General features: G+C 42.2%; 3 protein-coding genes across 3 annotated transcripts in view; 2 read left to right on the forward strand and 1 right to left on the reverse strand.

The window, feature by feature from the left end:
• LOC138442815 (rho GTPase-activating protein 20-like) overlaps window positions 1-5,694 on the forward strand; it is a 15,399-nt gene extending 9,705 nt beyond the window's left edge. Inside the window, exons 5-6 of the mRNA XM_069594989.1 lie at window positions 4,238-4,407; window positions 5,635-5,694. Coding sequence (XP_069451090.1) covers window positions 4,238-4,407; window positions 5,635-5,694 — 230 coding nt within the window. The remainder of the gene's footprint in view (window positions 1-4,237; window positions 4,408-5,634) is intronic.
• Window positions 1-25,638, reverse strand: part of LOC138442267 (endogenous retrovirus group K member 9 Env polyprotein-like) — a 125,121-nt gene that overhangs the window by 56,201 nt on the left and 43,282 nt on the right. The window lies entirely within an intron of this gene.
• LOC138442266 (uncharacterized) overlaps window positions 4,244-25,638 on the forward strand; it is a 62,452-nt gene continuing 41,057 nt past the window's right edge. Inside the window, exons 1-9 of the mRNA XM_069593375.1 lie at window positions 4,244-4,407; window positions 6,174-6,335; window positions 9,537-9,646; window positions 10,160-10,346; window positions 11,574-11,700; window positions 17,875-18,044; window positions 19,822-19,983; window positions 23,395-23,504; window positions 24,018-24,204. Of these exons, the coding sequence (XP_069449476.1) occupies window positions 6,177-6,335; window positions 9,537-9,646; window positions 10,160-10,346; window positions 11,574-11,700; window positions 17,875-18,044; window positions 19,822-19,983; window positions 23,395-23,504; window positions 24,018-24,204 (1,212 nt within the window). The 5' untranslated portion in view covers window positions 4,244-4,407; window positions 6,174-6,176. The remainder of the gene's footprint in view (window positions 4,408-6,173; window positions 6,336-9,536; window positions 9,647-10,159; window positions 10,347-11,573; window positions 11,701-17,874; window positions 18,045-19,821; window positions 19,984-23,394; window positions 23,505-24,017; window positions 24,205-25,638) is intronic.

The following is a 25,638-nucleotide window of genomic DNA, read 5'->3' on the forward strand; positions in this document are numbered from 1 at the left end:
CATCTAGCCCCAAAACCAGAGTCTGTTTTATGCTCTCACCTACACCTCTGACTTTACGGGGGGCTCTCCCCCATAACAGTTTTTCTCTGAGAAGGAGTAAACGTGCAGCTCCAAGGCAATGAAAATTCTTGGGCATGACAAGAGTGTTTCAGCTTACGGACTCCTCTGAAGGTTATCTAGCCCACTTGTATAGGTTTGTCCGGCCACATGTGATTGCTTACAGCCTCCCAACCTGAGAGGCACGAGATGTTTTAGACTTACTAAAGGCAAATTCTTTTGGGGAGTTAGAAATTATTAGTATAGTTGGTTAGGAATTATATTGGTGAAGGGTCTCTTCATTTGTTGTGTCAATAATTGCTGCTAATTCCCTGCTCTGGGTGGGACAAGGATGTCTCAGGTCAAACCTCTCTGCTGACAGACTAGCTTGTGTGACAGGATTATCCTTACTGCCACCACTAGGCACATGATTGTTTACTACCTCTCAACCATAAACAGCACAGAGAGTTTTGGAGTATTTTGAGAGTCTTAATTAGCGTAGGACTTTTTCTTCTTGTTGAGTAAATGATCGCCGCCAGGCCTCTATATCCTTAGGTACCTGGGAATATATTAATCAATGTATTTGGAATATAGCAAAGGAAATATGGTAGTTTTTGATGTTAGCAATACTAGACTTTTTGAGTTAATGGATTTTCTCTTTTGTAATAGATCACTGTACTTTGTTATATATCACTGTGTCCTTGCTGTGTAAGAATGTAACTTTATCATATCTTAAGACTAAATAGATCTTAAGGGGAGCATTGGTGAAAGGATTTTCATTTGTTGGGTTGATGTTTGCTGCTAAATCTCCATGTTCCCTACCCTTATAATGAATATAACTAGCATATAGGAAGAAATAAGTATTAACCTTTAAGCATATAGGAGAAATAAGTATTAACCTCTAAGACTAATCATGTTAACCTTGGGTTGAATAAATTCCTTTCTTGATTGTAACTCACTACACCCTCACCCTATAGGAATGTAACTTTATTTGGAGGGTGGTGCCTGGTTTAAGAAAAAACACCCTTGGAAGAAATAAGTTTTTTTGGTTATCAGAAAGAAAGGATCATAAAATGTCAGCAGGTCTCACTCATGGCCAGAAGATGATGTAATATCCCTAAGACCTTTTTTTAAATACATTTATGTGAAGCACCTGATTTTGACAAAGGTCAGGACTGCTGACCCCCACGTGACTCTGTATTCATCCCTATGTGTAACAAAAGGTATATAAGCAAACCCCAAAATAAAGAAATCGGATCAGTTTCCCTTTCTTGCTCCCGTTTTTCTGGCTGAATTCCCATCTGGAGCATGGATGCTATTCCACGTAATCCAAGTTATTCAGCCTCTTTTTCTCCACTGATCTTCCTACTACACTATCCATTTCTAATCTCTCTATATCTGTGATTACATATGTATTTTTCCAAAGACGCCGACTCCGTCCCCACCTTCGAATCACCCTGGATCCACCGGGGCTGGACCCCAGCACTTCTCTGCTGGAAGTTGCTGTTAGGCACCTAAGTGGTGGGTTTTATTTATTTATTTACGGTTCCTCCCCATTATGTTGCCCTCTGAGATTCCAAAACTCCCCACTGATCTGCCAGTGAGAGTGTTTCCTGGTGTTTGGAAACTTCTCCTCTTTTAAGACTCCCTTCCCAGATCAGATCTCTGTCCCTACGTCTTTTGTCTCTCTTTTTATCTTTTATAATTTTTCTTACCTCCTTTCGAAGACAGTGGGCTGCCTTTCTGGGTGCCCGATGTCCTCTGCCAGCATTCAAAAGTTGTTTTGTGGAATTTGCCCCGGCTCAAATGTTCATTCCATAAAGTTGTGGGGAGAAAGAAATCTTTCCATCCTATACCCTCCGCCATCTTAGGACCGCCCCTGAGACTTGAACTCTGGATTCTACCTCCACAGCAAGTTCACTTTCCATTCTGCTTCAGACCCAGGTTGCAAATGGAACTGGACTGAATGTTTACATGTCTGTATGTTTATTTTAAAATCTTTCCTCTCACAATGATCCCTGCTACCACTCCAATATTGTCCCATGGACATTTCTTTATCTGAATAAAATGTCCTACTAATTTAGGAAGTATTCAGGCCAGAATAGAATTTCTACTGAAATTATTTGTCTTCTTATAGTTGTTATTCTACACCCACAACATTTCAAAATTTCACTTCTTAATGTTCAATCCCTAATTTGAGCATGAGGAAACACTAACCTAAATCTTGCCAGGACTGTTTAAGAAAGATGAGGTTATAAAGTTAACCTGTTTAACAGTCCCTGAAAACCCACTCCAGTATTATTATCTGGGACATCCACGGACAGGAGCCTGACAGGCTATAGTCCATGGGGTCGCAAGAGTTGGACACGACTGAAAAACTGAGCACCATACTTTTCATGGCTATACTATATATTTTTATTGGTCACAGAGCCAACAAGAACTCTAACACCAACCAATGTGCATGACGAATGGTCCATCTAGACCAGAAAATAAAAGTATAAGGCTTAATGTCTATTTTGCTTTCCGTCTCTGCTTCTAAATGAGCTGGACGTATAGCTTTGTAGCAACTGATAGAGCTTTCTTCCTAAGAGTATTCTTATTAAAGCTGAACAATGCATGAATACATTTGGAATATATGAATACCTGTGGGTAGCTTAGAAATAAAAGAATCAGGTTAAGAGTAGGGAAACCAGGGTGCATAAAGCAACTCCCCCAATATAAACATGTATTTTTGTTTAACATTTGTACATGTTAATTGGGAGAATCTCTTCCTGAATTTAAGAATGCATTTGCTTTCTTCATTATCTCCTTTTAAAATGATGGCAGTGGAATCTCAGGGCAGGAGGAGCCTAAGGCAAAATGATGGCATTCCTCTAGGAATGTGCACCTTCTGGAGGCTGCAAAATCAAATGGAGAATGGGGGTGGAGTCTGCTTGGGGGGAGGTGACTGATGTCTAGGCTGCCTTAGGCCCTTTCAAGGAGCGAAATTACCTTTATTAAGGCTGCTATGTGCCATGTCTTGTGATGAGTAGTACCTGATGTTATGTAGTCCAGTGAGGTGTAAGTAGCATCATTTCTGTTAAGTCTGAGCAAAGTGAAGCTCAAAGACTTTTAGGCAACTTATCCAATTAAGAGGCAGAATAGGAGCCTTCTAGTTCTCTCACCCAGCACCACAGTGCTTCAGTCCCTTGAAAGGACATGGTGATGTACTCACTATGTCTCAGAACAGACAAGAGGATGGGCATTTTAAAATATTTGGTTACATTCTCCTGTTGATTTTTCTACAACTTGGCTCCTCTGTTGACTTCTTTAGCTGGTTATTTAAGCAGGTTATTTAAGGAAATATTAAGCAGGTTTATTGAGCAAATACCAGGGAAACATTCTCAGCGGGCATGAGAAACTCTGAACTTCATTTTTCATTGCTGATCACTCTTTCTTTGAAAAGCCCTTCATCTGCATTCCTTTGACAGGGGCTGTTGGTAGTTAACATTGGTCTTTGGGTTAGCTGAGTAAGGTGTTACAGACAAAGGGCCAGCTGTAATCCTACCAAGTAGTCTGCATTTAATGACTACTTCCCAAGACCCTGAGGGCAGGAAGTCATCCTTGGAGCTGACTGAGGTGTGTGGCCTCCCAGAAGAGAGGTCCAGAGGCTGACTGAAAAGCAAAATCAGGCAGGATGTCTCATGAAAGGCGATTCTTTTGATGGGAGAAATTTGGGCATGACTGGTGTTCAGAAAGCCAAACAGGTCATTGAACCGAGGAAGGAAACTTACTACAAAAGTAAATGATAACCAAATGCTGCTTGATATGAATATTAAATATTTTGCTTTTAAAATGAGATCTGATACCCGAATCCACTGATAATACTTACCATTAGGAAACCTGTATAACTACAGCTTAAGTGCCTCATGACACAGGGCAAAGGGAATAGATAGCACTGTCTGGGGAGTACTGTCACAGGGAGAATCACCCCTGAGTCTGATCACGCCTGTAGGTTTGCAGAATATGGGGAAGAAGAACATGTTAACACCACAAGGATGCAATTAGCCTGTTTCAGAGTGTGGGGAATTCTATATAACAAATGGTTCAGTTTCTCTCTTTCAGCCTCTGCCATGAACATGCTGCTGAATGTAACTGGTGGAAATAGGCTAAGTAAGCTAAACTACTACTACTGAAAATCTCTCTTCTACATTTGATTCAGACAAGAAGACAGTTAGTAAGAGTTCTGTCAAAAACTGGGCCTTCTGGTGTCGCTCCAGGACTCGCGAGGACAACCAACACCCACCTCTACCACCCAGAAAGCAAAAACAGCTCTTTGGAGTTGCTCTTGAGGAAGTATGTGATAATGACACCCTGCCCACCCCAATTCTGGTAGGTCTTCTTTTGGTTTCGGTAACCTTCCTGAGGAGGGGAGTTCGCAGAGATCAAGTGATCTACTCCACATGAAGAAGTCTGGCTTTGTCCGATAAGTTTCACAATGTTATTTCAAAGAAAAAGATCTGATTTAGGTACTGCAGAGTCAGAAGGCAAATACAAGATGAAAAGTTACTCTCATCCATTCCACTGATTTCAACAAAGACCCATCTATACCAGCTCAGACCAGTTAACGTGGATCTTTGAAGTAAGGCAGTTAGAGAAGGCGAGGTTGAGAAAAAGAATGAGACCTGGCACTTTACAGATCACCTTTAATGAGGTGAGAAGGGGCAGCAGTCAGATTAGGGAGCTGCTGCCCTTACCCAAGAAGAGGAAGTCTATATAGGCATGGATGTGGAAAGCTACTGTCTTAAGGGCGCGGATTCTTCTGCAAGGTTGTTCAGAGTAGCTATCTCTTAAGCAGCTGGGGCAAGGAATTTTGGAGATCGGCCAGAGGCTGGGACCGGGTGGGAGCCGGGCGTAATCAACCCAATGTCCATTTTTTTCTTTGGGTGAGAGAGCTCTTGGTTTTGCATAGAATGGTGGGGAGGACCTGGAGGGGAGTTTAACTCCAGGCTATGTTGAGCCCTGTAACTTTCCTCAGACTCTGTGTGTAAGAAGCTCTGAGAGTCCACCTCATCCTCACATTGTCTCCCGGTCTCCTCCCTTGAAGTCCACACTAGTCTCAAGTCTCCTTCAGCTGAGTCTGCTCGCCCTATGACTCAAAATGTCTCACACGGATTCGATATGTAACTCAAGTGTTTAAGCATACAGTAGGCATCCTCTGGCAAAGATGAATCCTTTGATCCTGCCAGAATGTGTCAAAAGAGAGTCACAGAGTTTGGACTGTGCTATATCCAGCTAGTGTATTGAAGTGTAAGCATTAACTCTTGTTCACTGTCCACTCTCTCCAAGCACTACACTAGATGCAGGGAACTGTATGCTATATATGGAGAAATTTATCATACCAGTTATGTGCTAGCTACTACCCCAGACCTTGGGCTTTCACAGAAAATTTAGGCGGTAGCCGTGACTATCACCACCCTCACTTCATAAAAGAAAAACAAAAGAGCCTCACCCAAGAATGTGCTATGCCCAAAGTCACACAGTGGATGAGGAGCATAACAGATTCCACAATCCTTGAAACACCTGGTTCCAATATCTGTTATCTCTCTAATTTTGCAGAGAGCAGAGGACATGAAAATACAGGAAAAGGAACTAGAAAGGCTGATGAGAAAGGAATGAGATCAGAGGAGGAGAAGCCTGGTTAAGCCTGAGTTTGAGGGGAGGGAATACAGGAAACAGGAATGAATGGGGTGGACAGTCCCTGGAAGGCGAATAAACAAATGGCGCATGAATATGGCAAAAAGATTTCCACACTCAGGGAAGAGCATCTATAATAGGGAATAATGAGAAAGCAGCGGTGAAGGAGGAGAGGGTGACTCCTCAAAGGCCTCAAAGCAGAGACAGTTAATACAGTAAATTCACTGAAACAGAAAATCTGACTACACAAGTGTTTAAAATGTTTCAGTGTATGACTCAAATCGATTGTTGGGTAGGAAATATATTTACAGACACTGAAGTAAAAATTTCAAATTGACTTGGGTGCTGTTCTAGAACTGTACCCTCATTTACCACAGCTCTGTCAAAACAGGAGCAAGCTTGTGCTCTGGGCTTCTAGATAGGAAATGTCCCACAGTTTTCTTCTCTTTCCTTCCCTATAGGAGATGCTTTCCTTTATCAATCAAAAAGGGCCGTTCACAGAAGGCATCTTCCGAAAATCAGCCAGCATAAAATCATGCAGAGCCCTAAAGAAGAAACTAAACGCTGGACACAAAGTTAACTTTGATGATGAATCCGTTCTCGTAGTATCGTCTGTCTTAAAGGTAAGGAAAGTTTGAGCATCGTCCACACACAGAGTCAGTGTAAAGCTGTATGACTGGACCTTCACTATGAATGCCCAAGAAGCATAATAGGCATAAGAGAGGAAGGATCTGAAACGTGGAAAACACTTCACAAAGTCAAAAGTGAAGGAAGGTACCTCAAATGTTATGAGCCCCATACATTAGATATTTTCCTTTTTCATTGCACATCTTGCCTCCTGAACACTCCATGAAGAAGAATAATAAATTTCAAAATACCCACTTACACATTGAGCGTTTACCAAAACAAGCTTCTTGCTTTGGATGACTGCCTCATCACCTTCCTAATGAAGGCAACATTTCCAAAATAAAATTCATATTAAGCTTTTGGAAACAGTTAACAGAAGTAGCTTCCCAGGTGGCTCAGACAGTAAAGAATCTGCCTGCAATGCAAGAAACCTGGGTTCGATCCCTGGGTTGGAAGGATCCCCTGGAACAGGGACTGACATACGACTCCAGTCGTATGGACGGAGGAGTCTGGCAGGTTATAGTTTATGAGGGGGCCCAGAACTGGACTCGGCTATGGCAAGTGTGCATGGATGCAAGACAGATGTTTACTCACTATGGTAAACTCGTGTGTGTCTTTGTGCGTGTGCGTGCGTGTTATTCACCTAGTTGCATCCGACTCTCTGTGATCCCATTGACTGTAGCCCAGCAGACTCCTCTGTCCATGCAACCCTCCAGGCAAGAATCCTAGAGTGGGTTGCCATGCTCGACTCCAGGCGATCTTCCTGCCAGGGATCGAACCTGCCTCTCTTGCATCTCCTGCATTGGCAGGCAGGTTCTTTACCACTAGCCCCACCTGGGAAGTCCATTTGTCTTACAATGAATCAAAAAATGCTTAGTGAGGCCCCCAACATCTCTGATCACTTCATCATCCTTCCTTCCCCTGTCTCTCAATGCCTTTTACTTTAAAATTAGTGTAGGGATGACTCCACCATTTGTTCGTCCTTTTTCCTCCTTTTTTCTCCCTTCCCATCTTTAACAACCTTTGTTAATATCTGTACGTTTAACCCATCACCCAAGGTTACAGTTACACGGTAACCAGTTTACTACATGCCTCATCTTAAAAGCTTATTTTCAAAGTGAGCCCAACAGTCAAAATCAGTTGGGAATTTGGAAAAATTCGATAGATTTATACAAAAATAGACTGAGTTTGAAATGATACACCTAAATTACAAGCGTGTAGTTAAATTTCTACCAGGGCAATAATAGAACAGAAAAAAAAATACCTCTTGGAACTTTAGCAGCTATGAACAAAAATATATTGATGTAGTAATAACTATAGACAGGTTATTAAAATTATCTTAGAAACTAAATAACGTGGTATTTCCTTGTCCCCTGTTAATGTTCGATTGTATGATAATAGCAACAGTGCAGATATGACTTAGAGGTGAGCCCTAGAACGCTTGCACCATCATAATACACACTAGGGATGCAAATAGCAAGTAGAGTGCTACCCTCTATAAGGTGCACACTTGGAACTGACTTGATTTGTGAGCAGGTGTTACTAGGCTCTTGCCTGTTTCCATGCTATAAGCATACAGGTCTTAGACAATCCCAGAGTGTTCTCTTCCTAAAGTTGATTGATCTTGGTGGGGAATCAAACTTTGCACCTTCGGCCTTGAGAATACCATATGTCCAAGCAACCACAGAGGTGGTCTAAATCATAAGTGAATACATCGTCAGAACCACATTGAGTTTTCCATTAAACTGTCTATAAACAGAGGGCCAATAGCAAATAGCCATGGCATATTCTGTATGAGTCATGTCCTGGCTTAACCACAAAGGGCGTGCTGCACACCCCCAGGCTCCCAGAAGCCAAAGCCAGATGAGATGGTTGAATGGCATCACCAACTCGATGGACATGAATCTGAACAAGACCCAGGTGTTGGTGATGGACAGGAAAGCCTGGTGTGCAGTGCATGGGGTCGCAAAGAGTAGGACAGGACTGAACGGCTGAACTGAAATGGAGTGCTTCCTCCCTCCCAATACACTGTGGACACTCCATAAGAAGCATAGAGAAAACCTAATGACCATGATTGGGTACTGAATACCAATCACTAGAAAAAGTATGAGAGGACTGAGACTCTGTACGTTATCTTCATACTCTATCCTCAGTACTCAAAAGAGTGCCAGACACAAACAGCGGCTCAATAAGTACTGAAACAAGTGAACGCTGACAGGATTATAATCATGACAGTTGCCGCAGAAACACTGCCTGAAGCAGATACTCTTCAGAGAAGTCAGGCTGTATATTAAGACCAGTGGAAGCAAGTTGTGCCTTTGAAACTGGCAAGGCAATGCAATCATTTCCCCTCAGGCTTGCACAACAGTTTACAACTTCATCCATTTTCATAGGCCCCATTCTATCATATTAAGACTTGGTCACCAGGATAAACTTTCCAGGCCTCCACTTAGGAAGCTTACATTTGCAGATTCTATCCCACAGGTGTGAAGTTGCCATGTATGTAAATTTTCAGCTTCCTCTTTGGGGAGGATATATTCCATTCAAAGAGTTGCAAGGGTAACGTGTAGTTTACCCATTGGGGCTTTTGGTTTATTTCTAACACCTGCTGCTTAAAACTCTGTACAACTGAACTTTTATATGTTTTTTTTTTTTTAAAGAAAATGATCGAAGCGATTTCGATACTAGCTTTTTCCCAAAGAGCACACATACCTCCGGTTTCTCTTAATATGTGTATAAGAGCATGTAGGGGTGTAGTCTTGTTTTATTTCAGAACTTCTCTTGCTTGAATTCAGAGCAAGCACTGTGTCTGAAGTAAACAAACAAAATGGGTATGTGCATTTCTTTTCAGGAAACGAATAGGATTTCGGGTGAGTTATCACCAGACCTTGCCAGTTTGTACTAATGTGTTAACATGTACACAAAGAGTAAGCTCCAGGTGGTAGAAGGAGCTTTAGCCTCATTCTCACCACAGCCTAGACTCTACTTTTAGGCTTCCAATTTTAGCTGGGGAAAATCCAACCAGTACTTCTGAGTGTGCAAGGCTGTGGAGAATCACAGCCAAGCTCTGTGTGAATCAGTCTGCGTGGCTGTGAAGGAATTGTGGACTGAATTGAATTTTTCAACTAAATATTTTCTTTGCAATTTCTCCATTGAACTTATCATAAGAATAATATATATTTTTTGATCTACATAAGGATTTTCTTCAAAATATCCAAGGAAGCATCTTTTCAGCCCGTCTCTACGATAAATGGCTTGATGTTATTGATCAAGGGAATGAGGAGGAGAAAATAACTGCGACCCAGAGGTAATGATGCTATAATTACTCAACTCTGAGAAAATGCAACCAACATACTCTTAGGAAAATATCAGCTTATAGTTTACAGCTGTGTCCTCTGAAATAATGAGCAGTATCAAGTGCTTTCACTTGAGGATACCCCTGGAAGCCAGTTTGAAAAGAGATGCATGCCTTATTGGCGACACTGTATTTTTCTCCTAATCTTATTAACATGGAATGCTTGGCCATTTTACACCTTCTGAATACATGAAACTGTTGGAGATGAAATCCACTGGCGTAGAAAGAGATGATAAAGAACCAATCCGCCAGGGGTATGATCTTAAATACAAACACATAACTAACCAGAGTAGGGCTTATCTGGTTCAGGAATTAAAATCAGTGAAACATTTTTGTGTGCATCCATGCCTGGCACTGTGAGAATGGACTGTGTACCTGGTAGAAAAAGGAGTACTGTGTTCTCTGTATTTCCACTTACTAAGCAAAATGACTCGCTTTATTCATAAGTGCTTTTTCTGTCATTAGGCTTGTAGACCAGCTACCAAGAGCCAATGTAGTGCTGTTGCGATACCTTTTTGGAGTGTTACACAACATTGAGCAACATTCCTCATCCAATCAGATGACATCTTATAATTTATCCGTGTGTCTTGCCCCAAGCATCCTTTCTCTGCTTAATTCTGGAAGCTCAGCATTTGAAAAAGTCACCAAAAAGGTAACAAGATCTCTCATTTTATGCCTTGTGGGGCAGAGTCCCCATTTTGAACCTGATATCTGTGGTATTAACACTGGTGAACCCGTGTTTTAAAGTGCACATTTTAATTACACCGCCTTGGAGTGGCAGAGTCCTACTCTGGTTGGGCATGGGAAGGTGTCTTTTAACTGAGAACAGTTGAGTCACTTCTCCCTTGCCATCCAAGGGATTAAACAACAGAGAGGTAAGAGTAGGACGATATGATAGAAAAGAACCTGGCTTTGGAACCGGAGAGCCAAGGTTCAACTCTCAGCCTCATCACTGAGGGTGTAAGAGCCTCCAAACTGTGAGTTCATCATTACACAACGATGACAGACCCAATACATCTGGTCCCTGTCGGCACATCTTAGGCGGCCTGGGCCATACAACCACCCGAGGCTCCACACACGCTGGCCGCACTCTGCCATTTGGGGCTCATTCAGGAAAATACTTGGCTTCTATTGTGTCTCCGCTAGAGGATGAGGAAGCTAGTAAAATATTTCAGAACATCCTAACAGAGCCATACCATGCCTAATAAGATCACAGCTCTTCTCCAAGCTCCCCTAGACAGCAAGTGTGAGGCAAGGAAATGTAGCCAGACAGACAGACATGTTTTCTCTCCAGATGCTTTCTTCCTTCACAACCCTCCTCCCACCCCCCACCCCACACAGAAACCTCTGCTACCTAACTTTCAGATATTTCTTCACTGAAGTGAATTTCACAATTTGTGTTGTATTTGATACTTTATAAGTTTTAATAAGATGCTATACATAAATTCTATATCATTGAAACTAGAAATATTTTAATAGAACTAAATAAAACGCAATAAGAGAATATACATTTTTGTCCCAAACATCCTATGTGGGCTACTTACATACCATCCTAGTTTTAAGCATGTAAGCATCATTACAAAATTTTTGCTATTAAACCAGCCCACATATTATAACTTTAGCCCACTGACTAAAAGAATTTTAAAATTTGTGCCAAAAGTACTCTTGAAAGTATCACTTATTTCTTAGAAAAAACTGATATATATATATAATATATATATATATACACACATACATATATATATATTTAATCAAGTCTTAATTTTTCTCAGACCTCTTTTGCATTTTGTGTTAGAGCCCAGATTCACATATGAAACGTGATTTACTATTACGCCATATGTACAGTAATACGCTATTTTTCCCCCAAACTGTGTTACAGGTTTCTTTGATACAATTCCTCATTGAAAACTGTCTCAAGATATTTGGAGAAGATATCACTTCTCTCTTTGGAGAGAACTCAGTGAGTTGTGATAACAGTGATATCACTGATAACAGTGAGATTTCAGGTAGGTGAATAATGTAACTGGCTTTCATGCAAAAGACAGCAAGGCTGCCAGGGCTCCATGGGAGATCCTAGAGCCCAAATCACATTGTAAGGGCAGTCATTTCCATCTGCTCCAAGACATGGGAAGTTTCCCACTTGTGAGCTCAAAGAAAGGATAACACTCTTCTGATTTCAAGAAGCAACTAGTACAGCTTTAGGAGACATCATGGTTCAGTTGAGTTCAGTTGCTCAGTCGTGTCTGACTCTTTGTGACCCCAAGGACTACAGTGACCCCGAGTCCTTGGGGTCGAGGACTGCAGCGTGCCAGGCCTCCCTGTGCATCACCAACTCCCGGAGCTTACTCAAACTCATGTCCATCGAATCGGTGATGCCATCCAACCATCTCATCCTCTCTCGTCGCCTTCTCCTCCTGCCTTCAATCTTTCCCAGCATCAGAGTCTTTTCCATAGAGTCAGTTCTTCACATCAGGTGGCCAAAACAGTGGAGTTTCAGCTTCAGCTACAGTGAGATTGTTGTGTTTGGGGTGGCCTTTCTGTATTCTGGCAGCTTGTGGTTCCTCTTTATTGTGGAGGTTCCTCACTGTGGCTGGGGTTTTGCAGGCGGCTTCTCAAGGTTTCCTGGTTAGGGAAGCTTGCATCCATGTTCTGGTGGGTGGGGCTGGATTTCTCTCTGGAGTGGAATGAAGTGTCCGGTAGTGAGTTTTGAGATGACTGTGGGTTTGGTGTGACTTAGGGCAGCCTGTATGTTGATGCTCGGGGCTATGTGCCTGCATTGCTAGAGAATTTGTGTGGTATGTCTTGCTCTGGAACTTGTTGGCTTGTGAGTGGTGCTTATTTTCAGTGTAGGTACGGAGGCTTTTGGATGAGCTCTTATCCATTAATGTTCCCTGGAGTTAGGAGTTCTCTGGTGTTCTCAGGGTTTGGACTTAAGCCTCCTGCCTCTGGTTTTGTCTTATTCTTACAGTAGCCTCGAGACTTCTCTATCTGTACAGCACCGATGATAAAACATCTAGGTTAATGACGAAAAGCTTCTCCACAGTGAGGGACACCCGGAGAGGTTCACAGAGTGAGACGGAGAAGAGAAGAGGGAGGAGGGAGATAGAGTTGACCAGGAGAAGAAGAGGGGGAATCAAAAGGGGAGAGAGCAAGCTAGCCAGTAGTCAATTCCCTGTGTGCTCTCCACAGTCTGGACCCCTCAGAGAGGTTCATGGAGTTACACAGAGAAGAGAAGAAGGAGGAAGGAGACAGAGGTGACCGGGAGGAGAAAAGAGGGATTCAAAAGGAGAGAGACAGATCCAGCCAGTAATCAGTTCCCTAAGTGTTCTCCACAGCCCAGAACACACAAAGAGATTCACAGAGTTGGGTAGGGAAGAGAAGGCTGAGGTGGAGATAGTGGTCACCTGGTGGAGAAAAAGGAGAGTCAAAAGGGGGAGAGAGACATCAAGCCAGTAATCACTCTCCCAAATAAAAATAGGTAGAGAAGATTGGGTTCCTAAAGGTACAAATTGATCCCAAATACCAAAAAGCACAGATTAAAAGTCTAGAGTAAAGGTGACACTCCCCAAAATACAATCTTTAAAAAATGGAGAAGGAAATGGCAACCCACTCCAGTACTCTTGCCTGGAGAATCCCATGGAGGGAGGAGCCTGGTAGCCTTCAGTCCATGGGGTCGCAAAGAGTCGACACAACTGAGCGACTTCACTTTCACTTTCACTTTTCCAAGACAGGGCCTAAAATACAAAGAAAGTAAGATCCCTATCTTTAATGATCTTATGGTTCAGGTGGAGAACTCAAACAAACCTGTATTTCTCAAATTAGGATATGATTAATACCAGAGTCACACCAAGGCACAGAATAAGCATGACACATCTTTTGGGATGTCTGTTTTCTTTAGAAGTCTGGGGGACTTCTAATTCCAGGAGTAGAATGAAATAATTAAACTGGTCAACTCCTATGCGAAAAATAAAACTATGTCTATGTTGAAATTTAAAAGACCCTTTTATGAAAAATAACACAATTGTTATGTGTTTTTAAAGCAAAATATCAGCCCTCAGAGAAAGATGTAAGCCAGTAAACCAATAAGGACTATACCCTCAATACTAATAAACTGATTCTCTTCTGTTGTTTAGGGGTTCTTAGGTACAGAAGTTTGAGAAGTGTTAATGTATGTAAGTTAAATAAAATGTGTCCAAAAAAGAAACAAAAAAGTCACAATAAATGTTAAATTATATATATGAATTTTGCTTTACAAATACGGTCTTTTTTTTTTTTTGCAAGGTAATAGTAGGGCATAAAAATGAAAATTAAAGGAGTAATAGAGGACTTAAAAATTTAAAGAAAATTTTTAAATGGTAATAGTAAAAATATATCTAGGAATTTTTCTGGAGCTGTTGTGGGCAGTGTGGGGTTAGTTCAGTTTCAGATAGCTCCTTGATCCAGCTTATACTTCTCAAGATCTATAGGCCCCTTCCAATGTAGTCAGTGCTAACTACAAGGTTTGAATCTGTTGCACCTGTCATTTCCAGAGCGGTTCCCCCTGTTTATTTAGCTTCTTCTGTTTGCTGGTCTCTTCAGTGTCTAATTTCCGCCCTGACATAGGGGATCGAAGGTGGTCACTCATTTAGGCTAACTGATTCAGTCGTGCTGTGGGCAGGTTGGAACACTGCAAACAAATATCACTGGCGTATGCTCACCAGGTCCCGGCCGCACTGGGTTTGCCCCCGCTCACGGTTTGTGTGCTTTCCCAGTCTACACTGCTCAGGCTCCAGGTTGCTCTGCCTGGAACTGTCTGAGGTGGGCCCTGGATTGCGTGCACTTCCCAGGTCTAAGCCACTCTGGTTCAGGTTGGTTCTCAGGTAGTCCACAAAGGCTCAGACTCGGTTGGACCTGCCTCTTGTGCCCTTCCCCGGTCCAAGCAGCTCAGGCAACCAGGTGCTTGGCGAGCACAGTCACCCCCAGGTGTGGTGCGTCTTTTCACCTCCTCCATCCCAGCCGCTCGGTTTCCTGGGTGGCAGCAGGTGTGCCCGTCTCAGGTATGCCTTGTGTCTCTTCTGGGGAGCTGATCCCTGGCTGCAACCCTCCCTGAGAATGTCAACCACTCAGAATCCCAAGAAGTCTTGGTAGGCAAATGGGAGCCTGCTTGAGGTTTTGTAGAGGATGCTCCTCTGGGGCTGAGATTGCCCCTTTCTGGCTCTGGCTGCCCCCGCCTGCCTCCCTGTCTCCAGCCAGTGCACAGCCAGCTAGCTCTCCTGTGCTCAGTCCTTTGTTCTGTGAGTGGGCCAGGAAGTGCCTTAGGTTAGGGCTTTTCCCAGGATACTTCTGTCTCTCTCTTTTTACTTTCTGTCTGGCTATCCCACAGTTTGGGTCAGATTGCCCTCAGGGCATTCAGGCCAGGAGCTTACAATGCAGCCCACACCTCCCTGTTCAGCCCCCTGCTTGCTGGTGGCAAATGTGAGTGTCTGGACTACTTCTCTGCTGGAAGTTGCTGTTAGGCACCTAATTGGTGGGTTTTATTTATTTATTTAGTGTTCCTCCAGGTTATGTTGCCCTCTGAGGTTCCAAAACTCCCCACTGACCTGCCAGTGAGACTGTTTCCTGGTGTTTGGAAACTTCTCCTCTTTTCAGATTCCCTTCCTGGGACAGATCTCCTTCCCTACGTCTTTTGTCTCTCTTTTTATCTTTTATATTTTTTCTTACCGCCTTTCGAAGACAATGGGCTGCCTTTCTGGGTGCCCGATGTCCTCTGCCAGCATTCAGAAGTTGTTTTGTGGAATTTGCTCCGGCTCAAATGTTCTTACCATGAAGCTGTGGGGAGAAAGAGATCTTTCCTTGCTATTCCCTCCTCCGTCTTAGGACCACCCCTGAGACGTGAACTCTCCATTCTACCTCCACAGCAAGCTCACTTTCCATTCTGCTTCAGACCCAGGTTGCTAATGGAATGGGACTGAATATTTATATGTCTGTTTGTTTGTTTTAAAATCTTTCCTCTCGCAATGATACCTGCTACCACTCCAATATTGTCCCATGGACATTTCTTTATCTGAATAAAATATCCTACTAATTTAGGAAGTATTTGAGCCATAATATAACTTCTACTGAAAGTATTTGTCTTTTATAGTTGTTATTCTACACCCACAACATTTCAAAATTTCACTTCTTGATGTTTAAACCCTAATTTGAGCATGAGGAAACACTAACCTAAATCTTGCCAGGACTGTTTAAGAAAGATGAGGTTATAAAGTTAACCTTTTTAACAGTCCCTGGCAACCCATTCCAGTATTATTATCCAGGACATCCACGGACAGGAGCCTGACAGGCTATACTCCATGGGGTTGCAGGAGTTGGACATGACTGAACAACTGAGCACCATACTTTTCATGGCTGTACTGTATATTTTTATTGGTCACAGAGCCAACAAGAACTCTAACACCAACCAATGTACATAACGAAAGGTCCATCTAGACCTGAAAATTGAAGTACAGGGCTTAATGTCTATTTTGCTTTCCATCTATGCTTACAGAGGAGCTGGATGTATAGCTTTGTAGCTACTGATAGAGCTTTCTTCCTAAGAGTATGCTTATTAAAGCTGAACAATGCATGAATACATTTGGAATATATGAATACCTCTGGAAGGTTAGAAATAAAAAAATCAGGTTAAGAGTAGGGAAACCAGAGTGCGTAAAGCAACTCACCCCATATAAACATGTATTTTTTCTTAACATTTGTACATATTAATTAGGAGAATCTCTTGCTGAATTTAAGAATGCATTTGCTTTCTTCATTATCTCCTTTTAAAATGATGGCAGTATGAATCGCAGGGCAGGAGGAGCCTAAGGCAAAATGATGGCATTCCTCTAGGAATGTACACCTTCTGGACACTGCAAAAGCAAATGGAGAATGGGGGTGGAGTCTGCTTGGGGGGAGGTGACTGATGTCTAGGCTGCCTTAGGCCCTTTCAAGGAGGGAAATTACCTTTATTAAGGCTGCTATGTGCCATGTCTTGTGATGAGTAGTACCTGATGTTATGTAGTCCAGTGAGGTGTAAGTAGCATCATTTCTGTTAAGTCTGAGCAAAGTGAAGCTCAAAGACTTTTAGGCAACTTATCCAATTAAGAGGCAGAATAGGAGCCTTCTAGTTCTCTCACCCAGCCCCACAGTGCTTCAGTCCCTTGAAAGCACATGGTGATATACTCACTATGTCTCAGAACAGACAAGAGGATGGGCATTTTAAAATATTTGGTTACATTCTCCTGTTGATTTTTCTACAACTTGGCTCCTCTGTTGACTTCTTTAGCTGGTTATTTAAGCAGGTTATTTAAGGAAATATTAAGCAGGTTTATTGAGCAAATACCAGGGAAACATTCTCAGCGGGCATGAGAAACTCTGAACTCCATTTCTCATTGCTGATCACTCTTTCTTTGAAAAGCCCTTCATCTGCATTCCTTTGACAGGGGCTGTTGGTAGTTAACATTCATCTTTGGGTTAGCTGAGTAAGGTGTTACACAAAAATGGCCAACTGTAATCCTACCAAGTAGTCTGCATTTAATGACTACTTCCCAAGACCCTGAGGGCAGGAAGTCATCCTTGGAGCTGACTGAGGTGTGTGGCTGACTGAGGTCCAGAGGCTGACTGAAAAGCAGAATCAGGCAGGATGTCTCAGGAAAGGCGATTCTTTTGATGGGAGAAAATTGGGCATGACTCGTGTTCAGAAAGCCAAACAGGTAATTGAACCGAGGAAGGAAACTTACTACAAAAGTAAATGATAACCAAATGCTGCTTGATTTGAATATTAAATATTTTGGGTTTTAAAAGGAGATCTGATACCGGAATCCTCTGATAATACTTACCATTAGGAAACCTGTATAACTACAGCTTAAGTGCCTCATGACACAGGGCAAAGGGAATAGATAGCACTGTCTGGGGAGTACTGTCACAGGGAGAATCACCCCTGAGTCTGATCACGCCTCTAGGTTTGCAGAATATGGGGAAGAAGAACATGTTAACACCACAAGGATGCAATTAGCCTGTTTCTGAGTGTGGGGAATTCGATATAACAAATGGTTCAGTTTCTCTCTTTCAGCCTCTGCCATGAACATGCTGCTGAATGTAACTGGTGGAAATAGGCTAAATAAGCTAAACTACTACTACTGAAAATCTCTCTTCTACATTTGATTCAGACAAGAAGACAGTTAATAAGAATTCTGTCAAAAACTGGGCCTTCTGGTGTAGCTCCAGGACTCGCGAGGACAACCAACACCCACCTCTACCACCCAGAAAGCAAAAACAGCTTTTCGGAGCTCCTCTTGGTGATGTATGTGATAATGACACCCTGCCGACCCCAATTCTGGTAGGTCTTCTTTTGGTTTCGGTAACCTTCCTGAGGAGGGGAGTTCGCAGAGATCAAGTGTTCTCTTCCCAATCTACTCCACATGAAGAAGTCTGGCTTTGTCCGATAAATTTCACAATGTTATTTGAAAGAAAAAGATCTGATTTAGGTACTGCAGAGTCAGAAGGCAAATACAAGATGAAAAGTTACTCTCATCCATTCCACAGATTTCAACAAAGACCTATCTATACCAGCTCAGACCAGTTAACATGGACTCTGAAGAAAGGCAATCAGAGAAGGCGAGGTTGAGAAAAAGAATGAGACCTGGCACTTTACAGATCAGCTTTAATGAGGCGAGATGGGGCAGCAGTCAGATTAGGGAGCTGCTGCCCTTACCCAAGAAGAGGAAGTCTATATAGGCACGGATGTGGAAAGCTACTGTCTTAAGGGCGCCCATTCTTCTGCAAGGTTATTCAGAGTAGTTATCTCTTAAACAGCTGGGGCAAGGAATTTTGGAGATCGGCCAGAGACTGGGACCGGGTGGGAGCCGGGCGTAATCAACCCTATGTGCATTTTTTTCTTTGGGTGAGAGAGCTCTTGGTTTTGCATAGAATGGTGGGGAGGACCTGGAGGGGAATTTAACTCCAGGCTATGTTGAGCCCTGTAACTTTCCTCAGACTCTGTGTGTAAGAAGCTCTGAGAGTCCACCTCATCCTCACACTGTCTCCTGGTCTCCTCCCTTGAAGTCCACACTAGTCTCAAGTCTCCTTCAGCTGAGTCTGCTCGCCCTATGACTCAAAATGTCTCACACGGATTTGATATGTAACTCAAGTGTTTAAGCATACAGTAGGCATCCTCTGGCAAAGATGAATCCTTTGATCCTGCCAGAATGTGTCAAAAGAGAGTCACAGAGTTTGGACTGTGCTATATCCAGCTAGTGTATTGAAGTGTAAGCATTAACTCTTGTTCACTGTCCACTCTCTCTCCAAGCACTACACTAGATGCAGGGAATTGTATGCTATATATGGAGAAATTTATCATACCAGTTATGTGCTAGCTACTACCCCAGACCTTGGGCTTTCACAGAAAATTTAGGCAGTAGCCATGACTATCACCACCCTCACTTCATAAATGAAAAACAAAAGAGCCTCACCCAAGAATGTGCTATGCCCGAAGTCACACAGTGGATGAGGAGCATAACAGATTCCACAATCCTTGAAACACCTGGTTCCAATATCTGTTATCTCTCTAACTTTGCAGACAGCAGAGGACATGAAAATACAGGAAAAGGAACTAGAAAGGCTGATGAGAAAGGAATGAGATCAGAGGAGGAGGAGCCTGATTAAGCCTGAGGTTGAGGGGAGGGAATACAGGAAACAGGAATGAATGGGGTGGACAGTCCCTGGAAGGGGAATAAACAAATGGAGCATGAATATGGCAAAAAGATTTCCACACTCAGGGAAGAGCATCTATGATAGGGAATAATGAGAAAGCAGCGGTGAAGGAGGAGAGGGTGACTCCTCAAAGGCCTCAAAGCAGAGACAGTTAATACAGTAAATTCACTGAAACAGAAAATCTGACTACACAAGTGTTTAAAATGTTTCAGTGTATGACTCAAATCGATTGTTGGGTAGGAAATATATTTACAGACACTGAAGAAAAAGTTTCAAATTGACTTGGGTGCTGTTCTAGAACTGTATCCTCATAAACGCACCTCTGTCAAAACAGGAGCAAGCTTGTGCTCTGGGTTTCTAGATAGGAAATGTCCCACAGTTTTCTTCTCTTTCCTTCCCTATAGGAGATGCTTTCCTTTATCAATCAAAAAGGGCCGTTCACAGAAGGCATCTTCAGAAAACCAGCCAGCATAAAATCATGCAGAGCCCTAAAGAAGAAACTAAACGCTGGACACAAAGTTAACTTTGATGATGAATCCATTCTCGTAGTATCCTCGGTCTTAAAGGTAAGGAAAGCTTGAGCATCGTCCACACACAGAGTCAGTCTAAAGCTGTATGACTGGACCTTCACTATGAATGCCCAAGAAGCATAATAGGCATAAGAGAGGAAGGATCTGAAACGTGGAAAACACTTCACAAAGTCAAAAGTGAAGGAAGGTACCTCAAATGTTATGAGCCCCAAACATTAGATATTTTCCTTTTTCATTGCACATCTTGCCTCCTGAACACTCCATGAAGAAGAAGAATAAATTTCAAAATAACTTCTTACCACGTTGAGGGTTTACCTAAACAAGCTTCCTGCTTTGGATGACTTCCTCATCACCTTCCTAATGAAGGCAACATTTCCAAAATAAAATTCATATTAAGCTTTTGGAAACAGTTAACAGAAGTAGCTTCCCAGGTGGCTCAGACAGTAAAGAATCTGCCTGCAATGCAAGAAACCTGGGTTCGATCCCTGGGTTGGAAGGATCCCCTGGAACAGGGAGTGGCATACGACTCCAGTCGTATGGACGGAGGAGTCTGGCAGGTTATAGTTTATGAGGGTGCCCAGAACTGGACACGGCTGTGGCAACTTAGCATGGATGCATGACAGATGTTTACTCACTATGGTAAACTCGTGAGTGTGTGTGTGTGAGTCGCCTAGTCGCATCCGATTCTCTGTAATCCCTTTAACTGTTGCCCAGCAGACTCCTCTGTCCATGCAACCCTCCAGGCAAGAATCCTAGAGTGGGTTGCCATGCTCGACTCCAGGGGATCTTCCTGCCAGGGATCGAACCTGCCTCTCTTGCATCTCCTGCATTGGCAGGCAGGTTCTTTACCACTAGCCCCACCTGGGAAGTCCATTTGTCTTACAATGAATCAAAAAATGCTTAGTGAGGCCCCCAAAATCTCTGATCACTTCATCATCCTTCCTTCCCCAGGCTCTCAATACCTTTTACTTTAAAATTAGTGTAGGGATGACTCCACCATTTGTTCGTCCTTTTTCCTCCTTTTTCTCCCTTCCCATCTTTAACAACCTTTGTTAACATCTGTATGTTTAACCCATCACCCAAAGTTACAGTTACATGGTAACCAGTCTTACTACATGCCTCATCTTAAAAGCTTATTTTTTAGAGTGAGTCCAACAGTCAAAATCAGTTTGGAATTTGGAAAAACTCGATAGATTTATCCAACAGATAGACTGAGTTTGAAATGATACAGCTAAGTGACAGGCGTGTAGTTAAATTTCTACCAGTATAAAAGAAAAGAAAAAAAATTAATCAATCCATCTTAGAACTTGTTAGCAGCTATGAAGAAAAATATATTGACCCGTGGTGGATTAATGTCAATGTATGGCAAAACCAATACAGTACTGTAAACTAAAATAAAGAAAAAAAAAATTAAGAAAAAAAAGAAAACTAAAAAAAAAATTAAAATCATTTCATTAAAAATGCTATGTATCTAAACTGGAAAATATTATTCTTATATGGTAATTAAATAAAAGAAGGAAAAGCTGGGCAAAAAAAAATATATATATATAGATGTCATAATAACTATAGACAGGTTATTAAAATTATCTTAGAAACTAAATAACATGTGGTATTTCCTTGTCCCCTGTTAATGTTCGATTGTATGATAATAGCAACAGTGCAGATATGACTTAGAGGTGAGCCCTAGAACACTTGCACCATCATAATACACACTAGGGATGCAAATAGCAAGTAGAGTGCTACCCTCTATAAGGTGCACACTTGGAACTGATTTGATTTGTGAGCAGGTGTTACTAGGCTCTTGCCTGTTTCCATGCTATAAGCATACAGGTCTTAGACAATCCCAGAGTTTTCTCTTCCTAACGTTGATTGATCTTGGTGGGGAATCAAACTTCGCACCTTTGGCCTTGAGAATACCATATGTCCAAGCAACCACAGAGGTGGTCTAAATCAGAAGTGAATACATCGTCAGAACCACATTGAGTTTTCCATTAAACTGTCTATAAACAGAGGGCCAATAGCAAATAGCCATGGCATATTCCGTATGAGTCATGTCCTGGCTTAACCACAAAGGGCCTGCTGCACACCCCCAGACTCCCAGAAGCCAAAGCCAGATGAGATGGTTGAATGGCATCACCAACTCGATGGACATGAATCTGAACAAGACCCAGGTGTTGGTGATGGACAGGAAAGCCTGGTGTGCAGTGCATGGGGTCGCAAAGAGTAGGACAGGACTGAATGGCTGAACTGAAATGGAGTGCTTCCTCCCTCCCAATACACTGTGGACACTCCATAAGAAGCATAGAGGAAACCTAATGACCATGATTGGGTACTGAATACCAATCACTAGAAAAAGTATGAGAGGACTGAGACTCTGTACATTATCTTCATACTCTATCCTCAGTACTCAAAAGAGTGCCAGACACAAACAGCAGCTCAATAAGTACTGAAACAAGTGAACGCTGACAGGATTATAATCATGACAGTTGCCGCAGAAACACTGCCTGAAGCAGATACTCTTCAGAGAAGTCAGGCTGTATATTAAGACCAGTGGAAGCAAGTTGTGCCTTTGAAACTGGCAAGGCAATGCAATCATTTCCCCTCAGGCTTGCACAACAGTTTACAACTTCATCCATTTTCATAGGCCCCATTCTATCATATTAAGACTTGGTCACCAGGATAAACTTTCCAGGCCTCCACTTAGGAAGCTTACATTTGCAGATTCTATCCCAAAGGTGTGAAGTTGCCATGTATGTAAATTTTCAGCTTCCTCTTTGGGGAGGATATATTCCATTCAAAGAGTTGCAAGGGTAACGTGTAGTTTACCCATTGGGGCTTTTGGTTTATTTCTAACACCTGCTGCTTAAAACTCTGTACAACTGAACTTTTATATTTTTTTTTTTTTAAAGAAAATGATCGAAGCGATTTCGATACTAGCTTTTTCCCAAAGAGCACACATACCTCCGGTTTTCTCTTAATATGTGTATAAGAGCATGTAGGGGTGTAGTTTTGTTTTATTTCAGAACTTCTCTTTCTTGAATTCAGAGCAAGCACTGTGTCTGAAGCAAACAAACAAAATGGGTATGTGCATTTCTTTTCAGGAAACGAATAGGATTCGGGTGAGTTATCACCAGACCTTGCCAGTTTGTACTAATGTGTTAACATGTACACAAAGAGTAAGCTCCAGGTGGTAGAAGGAGCTTTAGCCTCATTCTCACCACAGCCTAGACTCTACTTTTAGGCTTCCAATTTTAGCTGGGGAAAATCCAACCAGTACTTCTGAGTGTGCAAGGCTGTGGAGAATCACAGCCAAGCTCTGTGTGAATCAGTCTGCGTGGCTGTGAAGGAGTTGCGGACTGAACTGAATTTTTCAACTAAATATTTTCTTTGCAATTTCTCCATTGAACTTATCATAAGAATAATAAACATTTTTTTGATCTACATAAGGATTTTCTTCGAAATATCCAAGGAAGCATCTTTTCAGCCCGTCTCTACGATAAATGGCTTGATGTTATTGATCAAGGGAATGAGGAGGAGAAAATAACTGCGACCCAGAGGTAATGATGCAATAATTACTCAACTCTGAGAAAATGCAACCAACATACTCTTAGGAAAATATCAGCTTATAGTTTACAGCTGTGTCCTCTGAAATAATGAGCAGTATCAAGTGCTTTCACTTGAGGATACCCCTGGAAGCCAGTTTGAAGAGAGATGCATGCCTTATTGGCGACACTGTGTTTTTCTCCTAATCTTATTAACATGGAATGCTTGACCATTTTACACCTTCTGAATACATGAAACTGTTGGAGATGAAATTCACTGGCCTAAAAAGAGATTATAAAGAACCAATCCGCCAGGGGTATGATCTTAAATACAAACACATAACTAACCAGAGTAGGGCTTATCTGGTTCAGGAATTAAAATCAGTGAAACATTCTTGTATGCATTCATGCCTGGCACTGTGAGAATGGACCGTGTACATGGTAGGAAAAGAAGTACTGTGTTCTCTGTATTTCCACTTACTAAGCAAAATGACTCGCTTTATTCATAAGTGCTTTTTCTGTCATTAGGCTTGTAGACCAGCTACCAAGAGCCAATGTAGTGTTGTTGCGATACCTTTTTGGAGTGTTACACAACATTGAGCAACATTCCTCATCCAATCAGATGACACCTTATAATTTATCCGTATGTCTCGCCCCAAGCATCCTTTGTCTGCTTAATTCTGGCAGCTCAGCATTTGAAAACTTCACCAAAAAGGTAACAAGATCTCTCATTTTATGCCTTGTGGGGCAGAGTCCCCATTTTGAACCTGAAGTCTATGGTATTAATGCTGGTGAACCTGTGTTTTAAAGTGCACATTTTAATTACACCGCCTCGGAGTGGCAGAGTCCTACTCTGGTTGGGCATGGGAAGGTGTATTTTAACTGAGAACAGTTGAGTCACTTCTCCTTTGCCATCCAAGGGATTAAACAACAGAGAGGTAAGAGTAGGACGATATGATAGAAAAGAACCTGGCTTTGGAACCGGAGAGCCAAGGTTCAACTCTCAGCCTCATCACTGAGGGTGTAAGAGCCTCCAAACTGTGAGTTCATCATTACACAACCATGACAGACCCAATACATCTGGTCCCTGTCGGCACATCTTAGGCAGCCTGGGCCATACGACCACCCGAGGCCCCACACACGCTGGGCTCACTCTGCCAGTTGTGGCTCATTCATGAAAATATTTGGCTTCTATTGTGTCTCCCGGAGAAGGCAATGGCACCCCACTCCAGTATTCTTGCCTGCAAAATCCCATGGATGGAGGAGCCAGGTAGGCTGCAGTACATGGGGTCGCTAAGAGTCAGGCATGACTGAGCGATTTCACTTTTGCTTTTCACTTTCATGCATTGGAGAAGGTAATGGCAACCCACTCCAGTGTTCTTGCCTGGAGGATCCCAGATACGGGGCGGCTGCCGTCTGTGGGGTCGCACAGAGTCGGACACGACTGAAGCGACTCAGCAGCAGCAGCAGCAGCAGCATTGTGTCTCCGCCAGAGGATGAGGAAGCTAGGTAAATATTTCAGAATATCCTAACAGAGCCATAGCATACCTAATATATCAAGCTCTTCTCAAAGCTCCCCCAGACAGCAAGTGTGAGGCAAGGCAATGTAGACAGACAGACAGACATGTTTTCTCTCCAGATGCTTTCTTCCTTCACAACCCCCATCCAGCCCCCAAACCCAGACAGAAACCTGTGCTACCCAAGTTTCAGATATTTCTTCACTGAAGTAATTTCACAATTTGTGTTGTATCTGATACTTTATAAGTTTTAATAAGATGTTATGTATAAATTATCAGTAAAACAAGAAAAATTTTAATAAAACTAAATAAAACTTAATAATATACATTTTTGTCGCAAACATCCTATGTGGGCTACTTACAAATCATCCTAGTTTTAAGCATGTAACCATCATTACAAATTTTTAGCTATTAAACCAGCCCACATATTATAACTTTAGCCGAATGACTAAAGAATTTTAAAATGTGTGCCCAAAGTACTCTTGAATGTATCAGTTATTTCTTAGAAAAAACTGATACATATATATTATATATATATACATCCATATATACATATATTTTATCAAGTCTGAATGTTTCTCAGACCTCTTTTGCATTTTGTGTAAGAGCCCAGGTTCACGTATGAAACCTGA

This window comes from Ovis canadensis, chromosome 6 (genome assembly GCF_042477335.2).
Source record: "Ovis canadensis isolate MfBH-ARS-UI-01 breed Bighorn chromosome 6, ARS-UI_OviCan_v2, whole genome shotgun sequence".
Taxonomy (NCBI): Eukaryota; Metazoa; Chordata; class Mammalia; order Artiodactyla; family Bovidae; genus Ovis; species Ovis canadensis.